General features: G+C 36.1%; 1 protein-coding gene across 20 annotated transcripts in view; it reads right to left on the bottom strand.

The window, feature by feature from the left end:
- LOC115438263 (adhesion G protein-coupled receptor L3) overlaps positions 1-12922 on the bottom strand; it is a 547718-nt gene that overhangs the window by 23097 nt on the left and 511699 nt on the right. For 9 of the 20 annotated variants that reach the window (XM_030161717.1, XM_030161720.1, XM_030161723.1 and 6 more), the window contains exons 20-21: positions 4390-4431; positions 1074-1100 (exon numbers count right to left, since the gene is read on the bottom strand). The exons of the other annotated variants lie outside the window; for them this stretch is intronic. In XM_030161717.1, coding sequence (XP_030017577.1) covers positions 1074-1100; positions 4390-4431 — 69 coding nt within the window. The remainder of the gene's footprint in view (positions 1-1073; positions 1101-4389; positions 4432-12922) is intronic. 20 annotated transcript variants of the gene reach the window in all.

Below are 12922 nucleotides of genomic sequence, written 5' to 3'. Positions count from 1 at the left end.
GGATATCAAAAATGTCAACATGAAACCCGACATTTGGTCCATTTGCTTATTTCCAATTTCTAATTTGTGCGTACATCAAAAGAATGAAGAACTCGTTTTTTGATTTGTACATGAATAATGAAATAACGAGTCATTGGAACAGTCTGGACATCCAACACAAGCAATGCCAAAATATCCACCGATTTAAACTGTTACATAAAAATATGGTCTGGTCCCAGTATAAAGATGGAGGGTCTTAATACTGTTACATCAACATTCTGTCTTATATGTTAATATGTGCTTGTTGTTCCTCATCTAGTTGGTATGTGTTGTCCATTACCTTCTGGTATACCACCAGGAATGTACTTTGTTTCTATTTTTTACACACATTTTGGTTCTATAATGTAAATACTGTCAAATGAGTTGATTCTCATTTGGTATAGGCCTATTTTGTTCATTGTTCTGGCTTGAAGTCAAAGGACAGGAATGAGGATTTAAAATGTTATTATGTTAAGTTATTTGATGATGAGAATGGGGGTAGGATTAAATAAGTTTTTCTTCTTCCCACTCTTTTTCGAGTATAGATGAAGGATTTTTTTTTGGAATTTTGAATTTGCATGTATTCTGTAAATGCTCGAAATAAACAAACGAATTAATGAATGAATTATTTTTTTCATTTTCCGATTGTGGATTCTCAATTGGATATGAAAAGAACAAATGATACACGGATTTTCCTGCTGCAGTGTGTGTCATTTCATTCCATTTTTCCCATAGTGCACTAAACTACACTTTTACTCTGCACCTGCAGTCATGAAAGTCATGCCTTAACATGTCTGTAGTATATGGGTTAAAAAAAAAAAAAAAATCAAAAAGCTGCAGGCAATACGTTTCACACGTGTAGGTTCTGTATATTTAAGAGTGCAGTGTGTGTGCACGTTAATGCGGACTTGACTGAGAGCTCTGCAGTAAATCATCTTAATGATTCCGAAGGGCAGCGACATGGATTTGGGACCTGATTTGTCCTCATGGGGGGTAAAAAATGAGAGATGGTATTACAGGTAGGGGAAAAAGGGGCCTTTCTAATTTTGTCTTACTTGATCTCAGGCTCATAATCCTGATAGCTGAGCAATATGACAGGAACACAATTAAAAAAAAACAACAACAAAACAAGCAGAAACAAATCAAACAGAATCCAAACTGTGCAGCTATGAACACAATGCACACAGGGAAACAAAACATCAAGAGGGAAGACGGCTTATTTTGGCAGGGAGTGGAGTACATTCACAGCATCTGCATCCAAATATCAAAGCCAGGCATTCAGACATTTCAGGAAGGGATTTGTTAGTGATTTACAGGTACTAACGACAATTATCTGGGCGTACAGAAGTATCTATCGCCCCTCATAAATGCTGGCAGACCTTCGCATTTACGCCGTTATAAATGGGCCAGGTGTGCAGCAAAATAAATGATTTATGAAGTCACCGGGGCAACCATTAAACATCATTTTCCCAGGGCTGTCTTAATGACCTGGTGGGAGAGGTACTTCATCAAGGCGATTGCCCCCGGAATGGACAGTGAAACACAAGCAAAAAAAAAAAATGTAAAAAAAAAAAAATAAAGCGAAATATTGTCCTTTAACTAGCGGCTGATAGAGATGCAAGAGGTCATAAGAAATGCAACGGAGAGGACAGGATATGAAGGGACTGCAACTCATATCGGCCGCGGCTTATCTTCTTCGGGAGTTATCAGATAAAAATATGAGTATGAATCTGAGGGCTTCGTGGTGGCGAAGCTTCTGAGACCGTATGAAGAGCATAACAGCTCACTTACAAATGAAGTGGGGGCATTTCAGGAGTTTTTTTTTTTTTTATCTTTATCCTGCTTGGATGGATGCCTGCCTGAAAACATATTAGAATATCAGTGTTTACGACTCATATTTCAGGCATCATTTGCATCAAAATGTAAACTGTAATATCCTAATTTAAGTGTCTTTTTTTACACTTCGTTTTTATTAGTTATTTATCATTTTGAACATAAACAGCAATCGGCAGCAATCTAATAGTAAAGGCAATTTAGGTTACAGGTATGAAATAGCAATCAAGTTACACAATTACATTATTAGAGCAGCAGTTTATATGACATTTCACAGGACTATGAGACAAACCACACATTAATTGTATTGAAAGAAAGTAATCCTTTTGCCCATCTTATTATGTAAAGTTCATCTTGCAGCCCCAGCATAAATGTTAATCTTTCCATTTTGTGAATTTCATCAACAATTTTCATCCAGTCCTCCAGCACCAGGAATTTAAGTGTCTTTTAAACACATTTCAGACCACAGGTGTCAACCATAAGACCCGTGGGCCAAAAGTGGCCCGCTAAAGGGTCCAGTCCAGCCTGTGAGATGAATTTGTAAAATGCACTGAATCACTGAACATATTAACAATCAAGGATTTTAACATCATTTTAGCTCAGGGGCCACGTACATACTGTACCAATATGATCTCAAGTGGATTGGACCAGTAAAATACCATCTTAATAACTTCTAAATTCTGACAATTCCAAATTTTTCTCTTTGATGTGGTGCAAAAAATGTACAATTACATAAAAATTTGTACGTTTACATTGTGTCCTTTAACCCTTTCATGCACGAATTATGAGAACCTTAATCAAATTTTTTTCCCTGAGTGTTTTTATTCCTCTTTAGGTATGAAAACAACAATGCGATTGATTATTTTATTTCTGAAAAACAAACAAACAAACAAACAAACAAACAAATAAATAAATAAACATTTTTTAAAAATGAAAAAAAAAAAAAAATTCTTATAAACCTATTTTTCATGAAGTTGCAAAAATATCCACTCAGCTCAAAACTCAAAATATCCACACGTTTAATTTTTGACGCACAGAAACATGTGTTTACTGATAAATTGTGTGAAAACTATGGGGAGGGCTTGTGATTCTTGGGGTTTATGCTCAGGACAGATCTACATAATGTTACCAATTTATGTCAGAAAAGATATGTAGTGTCTTAAAACTTTAATAAAGATATGTGTAAAAAAAAAAAAAAAAAAAAAAAAAAATCCATGAATATACAAGAGAACAGCTGTAGAATAGCTGTCCACTGTAGTGACCAGTATGCATGAAAGGGTTAACAAAAAACGTGAATAACCTGAAATATCTTAAAAGAAGTGAGTGCAATTTTAACAATATTCTGCCTGTTAATAAATGTTTTGTGTATTTGTAGATCAGCTGTGATATGGAATTTGTAATGCATGTGTAAAATGATAAGCGGAGGCATAATTTTGTTAAAATTGCAATTATTTTCCTGTAGACACATCAGGTTGTTCATATTAGTCACATGTTTTGTTATTGTTTTTTTTTTTACTATTTTATTGAAATTAGAACAATGATGACAATATAAAAAAAAAAGTTGTGTATAGTATCAAATATATGCAATGTCACCCACATACGCACACACACACACACACACACACACAAAGGGGGCTGGGGGGCTGCCTGTATTTACTTTGTATTAAAGTAATATATAAAGGGCTGCCAAATTGCGTAAAATAACTTTACATAATATTACAGGTTGTTCACATTTTTAAGGAAACTTTGTAGATGGAAACATTTTCATAAATTATACTTTTTTTCACTGTTATTATTTTACTTCAGATCATTTTGGGCTGAATTTGTCCCCTGAGCTAAAATGAGTTTGACATCTCTGTTTTAGACCGAGCAATTTCTGTAAATCTAGGAGAAACCCTCAAGTGAGTGTCATAGATCCGTGTGAAATATATAGAAATATACCGTATGTCCCCGGGGGCTGCAGCAGAGCACTTCAAGGCTTTCGAGGTACAAAAGTGGAAAAGCTTTATTGTGCTAATCATCGAGCAGAAAAGCCAAAAATGAGCCATTTTAGGCGGAGAGCTACTTCAGACTGTGGCTTCAAATTACCTCCAATTTCCTGCAAAATGGCGTAATTTGCCGAGGTGCCTTTCAATGCAATGTCACAGATCATTTATGTATGAGATTGCAATTGGTCAATTCAGTTTCAAATCTGCCTAAAATCATTTTATAGGTTATTTCTGGGGGAAAAGAAGAAGAAGAAGTGCTGTGATCAGCCCAACTCGGTGTTAATTATTTAACCAGTAGTATAAAATCGAATCGCCTGAACTTGGTTAAAACACCAGTGGAGCAAAGTTTTTTTGATGGGTTAGTCTTTGACACCATCCTTGTTAGCATTTTTAAAGTGTTTTATCTGTGATTCGGTCCATCGTGTCTTCTAATCCATGAATCATGGGACAGTGTCATCACCGTCTCCGTTATGGGGGTGAGAGGGAAAAACACATCAAACACAATATCAATTCTATTCTACACTCTCTACTGAGTAATGTTACATCTTACCAGTGCCACTCTACAATAACACATCCATCATAATAACGGTAGCTAAAATAAAGAGGAAGAAATGGAAGATGAAAAAACAGAAAAGATGTTAAAAGATAAACATGACATAAGATAAAAAGGCAGGATCAGAGCTAATCAAAGAAGAAAAAAGGCAAAAAGTAAAGGGGGGGTTAGAGTAAAAACGAAGAGATGAAACATTCATATTAAAACAAGTCAGCGTGATGCAATCTGAACTGAAAACGTGACATCAAACCATAAAGAGGAAGCAAATAGCAGGAGGATGAGACAAAAGAAGGCACACCTCATTAAACTGAGCCAAATGACGAAATTAAGCAGCGCGATAGCATTCACCTTAATAAGTCTGGAAGACAGTAGATCCTAAAAAGAGCATGTGGCTTCACTAATGAGAGGAAAACCGTCGGCTGATAACACCGCACGCAACTCCAGCCCGTGTTCTCCAAGTGTTTGTGTTTGGAGTGTGTGTTGAGTAATGGGTCCGGCCTTAAATACTGGCTCAGATGAATGAGGCCTGACAAAACGCGTGCAGCTCCGTACCGTTCTCTGAAACGCAGCGGACCGTTCTGGAGTCGGAGGGGTCGGCGGGGTCAGCGGGGTCAGCGGGGTCAGCGGGGCGCTACGTTACAGGAGGCCAGCCTTATAAATCATACCACACTGTGAACCGCTGCAGTCGATATTTTCTCTCCAGAGCAAACAAAGTCATGTATCTGAACGCTTCTGAAGATGGATAATACATGAGTGGAGACCCGGGGAAATGGACAACCGCCCACCACTGCAACTTCTACATGCTGAAATCATTTTACCCAAATACAAATGCAATGTGGACACTATTTTACACATCGTCACCTTCCTAAAATAATAGCCTGCTGTCCTCAACTCTGAACTGCTTCCTAAATTAGTCACAAATTTGGACAGAAATGACTTTTTCCCTCATCAAATACTCAATGTCTGGTAAAGTATTTTGTGTTTTCTGAAAAATTCTGAAAAAATTACTTAGATTTTTAAAGGAATGTAGCAATATATGAAATACAGTGTGGAGAAAAAAAATACACATACTATATATCAAAACTTTGGCAACTTGATATATAACCATATATATCACTATGTTGACAATGTTCACACCTACTGTTTGTAGGATTTCTCATTTCCATTTACTAAAACAGACTCTTTTATGTATTATTTATAATAATAATTAACCCTTTCATGCATGAATTATGAGAACTTTAATCAAGATTTTTTTTTCCCTGAGTATTTTTATTCCTCTTTAGGCATTAAAAAAACAATGCAATTGGAAAAAAAAAAAAAAATTCTGAACCTACTTTTTATGAAGTTTTTAAAAATATCCACTCAGCTGGATGTCATGTGTTTAATTTTTGAAGCAAATAAACATGTATTTACTGATCTACTGTGTGAAAACATTTTTAATGCAGCTAATCTGATGTTTTGTCACATTTTAACATACTCTAATACTAGTTATTACGACTTCATGGAGATAATATGCAAAAAAAAAACACCTTTTAGTTAAAAAAAAGCTGTTAATTACAGTCACATAATGATATCAAGCAATTTTTTGACACTTTAACATATCACTGCAGATTAGGTTTATAAAGAACAGTAATTTACAATAACTGTATGAATGTCATTGTATAGGATGATGCCTAAGTGTCCACTGTGTTGGCTGATATGGAACTAAAACTGCAACATTAATGAATATACAAAAGAACAGCTGTAGAAGAACTGTCCACTGTAGTGACCACTGTGCATGACAGGGTTAATGGCCAGATATTGAAACTTAAGTTCTTCATGAAAACAAAGGTGCAAAAGAATTGGCAAAAAAAAAGACATTTTCTGACACTTCTATTGCAAAGAAAACAGGAAGACACATGTTATAAAGGCAATCTTAAAAGGGTTAATATGTGGTAGATGCACAAGTTAACTGCCCAAACCAGGAGTTAAACTTAACTTCCTACAGAAGACAGAGCCAAAGAAAGTACAGAATGCAGGATTTAGTCTTCTACAAACTTAGAGAAAACACTGAAAACCTTAATATATAAGTGATAATAAAATGGCCTTTTCTAGGAAACATACAGTTGTGGAAAAAATTCTTAGACCACCCTTGTTTTCTTCAATTTCCTGTTCATTTTAATGCCCGGTACAACTAAAGGTCCATTTATTTGGACAAATATAATGATAAGAACAAAAACAGCTCATAAGAGTTTAATTTAAGAGCATCTTCCATGGTTTTCTTGATAATGACCAAAATCACTTCAGTTCTTACATCGATATCTATGGCATTATACTGTCAAAAACAGTGCTTTTAGGCATTCCATGTTTTCTTTTCTGTCTGTTTTCATCACATGATACACATAGGAGTTAGTACTAGATTACATAACCATTGTTTTTGATGAGTTTTGATGGTTTAATAATTTTTTTCCACAACTGTACAAGGACAGAGCCAAAAAAGGTATAGAATCCAAAATGTAGTTTTCTACAAACTTAGAGAAAACAGTGAAAACCTTAATATATAAGTGATAATAAAATGGCCTTTTCTAGGAAACATACAGTTACGGAAAAAATTCTTAGACCACCCTTGTTTTCTTCAATTTCCTGTTCATTTTAATGCCCGGTACAACTAAAGGTCCATTTATTTGGACAAATATAATGATAACAACAAAAACAGCTCATAAGAGTTTAATTTAAGAGCATCTTCCATGGTTTTCTTGATAATGATCAAAATCACTTCAGTTCTTACATCAATATCTATGACATTGTACTGACAAAAACAGCGCTTTTAAGCATCCTGTGTTTTCTTTTCTATCTGTTTTCATCACATGATACACACAGGAGTTAGTACTAGATTACATAACCATTGTTTTTGATGAGTTTTGATGGTTTAATAATTTTTTTCCACAACTGTACAAGGACAGAGCCAAAAAAGGTATAGAATCCAAAATGTAGTCTTCTACAAACTTAGAGAAAACACTGAAAACCCTATTATATAAGTGATAACAATACGGCCTTTTATAGAAAACATATAAGGCGACGTCACTCTCTCTACAGAGGCATATACGCAGAGTTATGCTTTAATACTGAATATTTTTATGCGGTTAAAAAAAAAAAAACATCTCATTTACATTATTTTCATGCCAGAACCATTTTTAGATGTGTTATTTTGGATCAGTGATTTAACATAATGATGTACCTGCTGCTGCTGTAGCCCAGCCATAGTCTGGAGCTGTATCAAAGTGCTCAGCTATGGAAGCTATTTCCAGTCTGTGTGGAGGCGGCAGCTCTACCTGTATCGGGCATGTGCCGGAATCAAAGCCCATGTCGGATCCCCAAGCGTGTACATATGTCTGATTAAGTGTTTGGGAATCAACCGTTTAATCTTTTCTCATAATCACACCTCGTATTGTCAATAGAAGAGGAGTGTGTCGCATTGTGGGAGCGTGTTCCAGTGACGAAAAAAAGGAAAACAATGAGAATTACATGAACCTACAAACCGTCCGGGCAGTTTATTAAAGAGCAACAAGTAGGTCGTGGGTGCTCAGTCCTTATGGCTGTGTCAGCACCTCTCGCAGCTGCTTCATGACTTCGGAGCCTTAACCCAATTCCACTTCTTTCCCTGCTGCCAAGTGCGTACTATTGATTCACATTCACTGTGTTACAAACCAGAATCAGTATCAAACCACGTAGCCTGTTATTGCACTGATTCCATTGAGAAAGTGGAGAAAAGAGCTGCTGCTGAATTACTTTTACCTTGAAACAACTACAGGAAGTGTTAATTTTGGATTAACATATTATAAATACTGAACGGAAGGGGACCTCGCTGTAGCAAGAACGAAACAAACAATTAACAGAAGAAAAAGTTGGAGTCGTATGTTTCTGCAAATCACAGATGTGAACTATGACGCCAGAATTTCACATCCAATTATTAATGTACATCACAGGTGTCAAACATGCAGCCCGGGGGCCAAATCCGGCCCGCCAAAGGGTCCAATCCGGCCCACGGGATGAATTTGTGAAACGCAAAAATTACACTGAAGATATTAACAATCAATGGTGTCAAAATCATTTTAATTCAGGTTTCACATACAGTCCAATTAGATTTCAAGTGGGTCAGACCAGTAAAATATTATCATAATAACCTGTCAATAACGACAACCCCAAATCTTCTTTTTTTTGGTGTAAAAAAGTACAATTACATGAAAATGTTCACATTACCAAACTACACTTTTACAAAAAATGTGAATAATCTGAACAAATATGAACAAACGGAAATGTTTTAAGAAAAGTTAATGTAATTTTACCAATATTCTGTCTGTTACTAAATGTTTTTTGTGATTGTAATGCACATGTGTAAATGATAAACTGATAAACCGAGGCAGAATATTGTTAAAATTGCACTTGTTTTTCTTAAGACAATTCAAGTTGTTCATGTTATTCAGATTTTTAAGGAAACTTTGTAGATGTAAACTTGATCATAATATCCTTTTACTTTTTTCACTGTTATTATTTTACTGGTCCGGCCCACTTTAGATCAATGTGGCCCCTGAACTAAAATGAGTTTGACACCCCTGATCTACATGAATGAGGATACAGAATCTGAACCCCTCATGGTTATTCTGAGATGTTCATTCATTCAATCAATACACAGTATATCAAGTCATTTCCTGTTTACCTATGATAAACAACCATTATAATCAGATGTGTATTAAATCGTTCCTATAGTTGGGTTTAGACACAAGCAACTAAGAGTTAGAAAAAGAAATAAAAGCCCAAGAAAGTAATACTGAAACCAAACCATAATTCAACATGCTTTTACTAATTGTACATAAAAATCTCCAGCATCCATGGGTGACTGGTTATACAATAAAAACCAAACTAAAAGGACAGTATTTTAACATACTGACCCACCTTCAGTGGATAATTAGCTAGAAAAGTTAAAAACATTTCTTCTGTTTATACTGGAAAAAGATTAATATATTGAAAAATGGACAAACAGTTTATTTATGTGAATACGGGAAATGGATGGTGCTGTGCGTTAGCATCTGAATATATCATTTTATTTTGATGTTATTTTCTGTATGTCAAAAAAAAAGAAAAAAAAAAAGAAAAGAAAAAAAATCACTCATCTTTGTTTCTGAAGTCATTTGCTTTGTTTTTTGGTTCGGTTTGTTTATTTGTTTGTTAACACTCTAGCAGCAAAACTATTGGTTGAATTCATACCAAATTGGGTTTATAGATTGCCAGTGACCCAGAATAGATGTCATTATATATTGGGAAAAGGAAGGTCAAAGTTCATTTTTTTAAAAGATTTTTAATCCCCCATTTACTTATAATGGGCAGAATTTCACATGTCTCAATTTACTTCAGACTTGGCACATATACAGAGACAATTGAAATGCTGACATCACCACATGCATAGACATGATGTCATCAGCTGGATCAATGCCAAAATAAGCTACAATATGTACGAGGGGTGGGGCGTGTTTTTGTTTTGGTGTAACTCCATCATGTTTAAGGTCTTTTGCATGTAACCTACATAGATTAAGAAATAGAAATAGAATAGAAATTAAAACATAAAAAAAACCACACCATCAGACCTGTTGTATTAAATGAAGAATCATCCATCTGCCAGTCTACCTTTGTCAAGGTGAGAGTCGGCTTGATCATGACAAAAAATTCTATATGAGAAGAACACTTGTTTTATTTGAGACTTACATAGTCAAGAGTATGATGTTTTATATTATCAGAAATGTTTTTACCACATTGAATATGTAGAAATGTCGAGGTACACGTCTTTCACTGTGAAATTTATCTACATTCTTTCAGCAATGTGTTTTTACAACCCCTCGAGTTTCAGAAAAGAGGCCACTCGAGCTGTACCTAGGGTATTTTTACATTAGTATATCTGTAGATTGATGGACTGTTCTATAACTTTGCTCTACCTAACTGGATAATGGGATGTATTTGCTGCACTCACTGCAGATGTCCATGTAAAAAAAAAAAAAAAAAAGTCGAAATAACTGAGATTGAACGTGTCTGTGATTTGCAGAAATGTAAAACTGCCAGATGTAGCTCTGGAGAAGAGAGAGTGTTTCTATTAGTTGGAAGAATGATAGAGGTTTTACCGGAGCCAAAAAGTAAGTGAAAAGCGTGTGTTGGCTTCTTTCCTCAGCTGACATATGTGGCATGAGCAGAGGCTGCACTTTGGCCTCGCTCAAAAGCTGCACTTAAGAACTACAGGGCGACTCAGAAACATCCTGCCGTGATGGAAGAACACATTGGCATCATCTGCCATGGCACAGCAAAAGCAAACTATACCATGGCCGTATGAGTGTACCGCTGTGCTGAGGAGAGCTGGGCAAACAGAGGCCACCGCTCTGAGACAGAACCAGTGATGGGATGGAGAAAAACAGCAGAACATTGGCCATAAACTAGACCAGGGGTGGGCAATTCATTTTCTTATGGGGCCACATGAGAAACTTTGACAGTTGTTAAGGGCCGGACCAATACACCTGCCGCTCTGCTCAATATATACCTGTAGAAAAACAGTAAATGAAACAATACAATGATGTAATGAAAATATAGAGCACAGAATACAACTATCGCATATTCACGAGAACTTTTTTTCCAAAAATGTGCAAAACCAGCTTCACATTAACTTTACATGAGACAAAATAACTGTGTCCAGCTTTGTTTGTTTGCATAGCTCAGTCCCTTTTTCTTTTTCTTTACCTCTGACTTCAGTGAGGAAATATTTCGAGGTCCATATTTAGTTCAAAACTATACATTCTGATTTTGGCATTAGCTGACATCTTCATGGGCTAAAACTGACCAACAAACCAATCAGTGCATAAGCCTTATGCTAAATACAGAAAGTACATTAACTTAGCAGATCCTCCAAAATAAAAGCAGTGCTGTTGTATTCATTGCATCTTTTTAATTTGGCTTTTAACTAATGCTTCTGTTTTATCTACTCAAAGGTTTTATAATTATATTTTATATATATATATGTATATATATATATATCTTAAGATTCTTTTAACCAGTGCTTCTGTTTTATCATTTTAATGTTTAATATTTTTATTATTTCATATATGTCTTAAATTTAGCTTCTTTTAATCAATTCTTTTATATCTTTTTAATGTTTCTTATTCTCCGGTGTTTCATCAGAGGGAGCCCTCCATGCCGGGGGGCGGCTGCGGACTCCAGGGGCTGTGGCGCCTTCTCTCACTGGGGTCCGCTCCTTTCTGGTGGGTGGGGGTCCCAGTTGGCCCTCTCCCACTGGTTGGGATGCAGCGCTGTGTTGCTGGTGCCTGGTTGCCGGGGTCGGCGGCTGCCCCCTGGTGCGGATGGCTCCCTGAGACAGCGCCTCCTCTTTTACTTTTACATTTTTGTTCTGGTCTACCCGTGCTCAGTCAGTCTTTTTAAGTATGTGTGAGCTTGTGGGTTTGTATATATATGTGTGTGTGTGTGTGTGTGTGTGTGTGTGTGTGTGTGTGTGTGTGTGTGTGTGTGTGTGTGTGTGTGTGCGGGTGAGTGAGTGGGTGTGTGGGTGGGGGGCGGTACTGATTTTTAAACTGATATGTAAAGCACTTTGTGCTACAGTTTTAATGTATGAAAAGTGCTATATAAATAAAGATGATGATGATGATGATTATTATTATTATTATTATTATTATTACCAATATTTGCATTGACTTTTAATTTGCCAATGACCTCATGCGGGCCAGTCAGGGTCAGCTATTGGGCCGCATGTGGCCCACGGGCCTTACATTGCCCAGGTCTGAGCTAGACTAATGTGTCCAAAGTGGCTAAAAAAAACAGACAGAGAGACAGCAAAAACATAGCACAGACCCTTCTCCTTCGCTGCAAAACAACTTTACAGCCTGTGTGGAACGAGGCTGTTCTGACACCAGGCAGCTGGAGATGATGTCAAAGATGGGTGGCACTATATGAAGCACAATGCACCCAAAAACAACTTTATGGGATGAAACTAAACTGTTCTGCCAGTCAAATATAGTTGAAAGCATGAAGGGTTAATAATCCCAAACAGCACAAGACCACAATATTAATACTTACAGCTGCATGTCTATAAATATTTGTTACAGGGCTCCTACAGGTTTCTACAAGTTAAATTTAAGACTTTTTAAGACTACTTAGAACAGATTTTAATGCACTAGTTCAATGAATCCCATAAAACTCACACTTTTTTATAAATGTTCTACGCACTGTGTGACAGTAAAGTTGAACTGAATCAGAAGAATAATGCAAACGTAGCTGACATTCTATTGAATTAAAACATCTTTCTTATGATTGACTTATTACCTACAGATCAAGGAACATACAGAGTGGGGAAGCAAAATTTACAATATTGTGAGGCAGGGATTGAAAGACTGTATGACCAATTAGTTTATTGAAAGTCATGAGAATTTATTCGCCACAAGAAAATTGACATAATAGAAAATGTTTTTATTCTATGTGTCCTCCTTCTTTCTCAATAACTGCC

Source organism: Sphaeramia orbicularis, chromosome 18, assembly GCF_902148855.1.
Source record: "Sphaeramia orbicularis chromosome 18, fSphaOr1.1, whole genome shotgun sequence".
Lineage (NCBI taxonomy): Eukaryota > Metazoa > Chordata > Actinopteri > Kurtiformes > Apogonidae > Sphaeramia > Sphaeramia orbicularis.
Note: the sequence above shows the minus strand (reverse complement) of the source record. Positions and strands in the feature narration are given on the sequence as shown.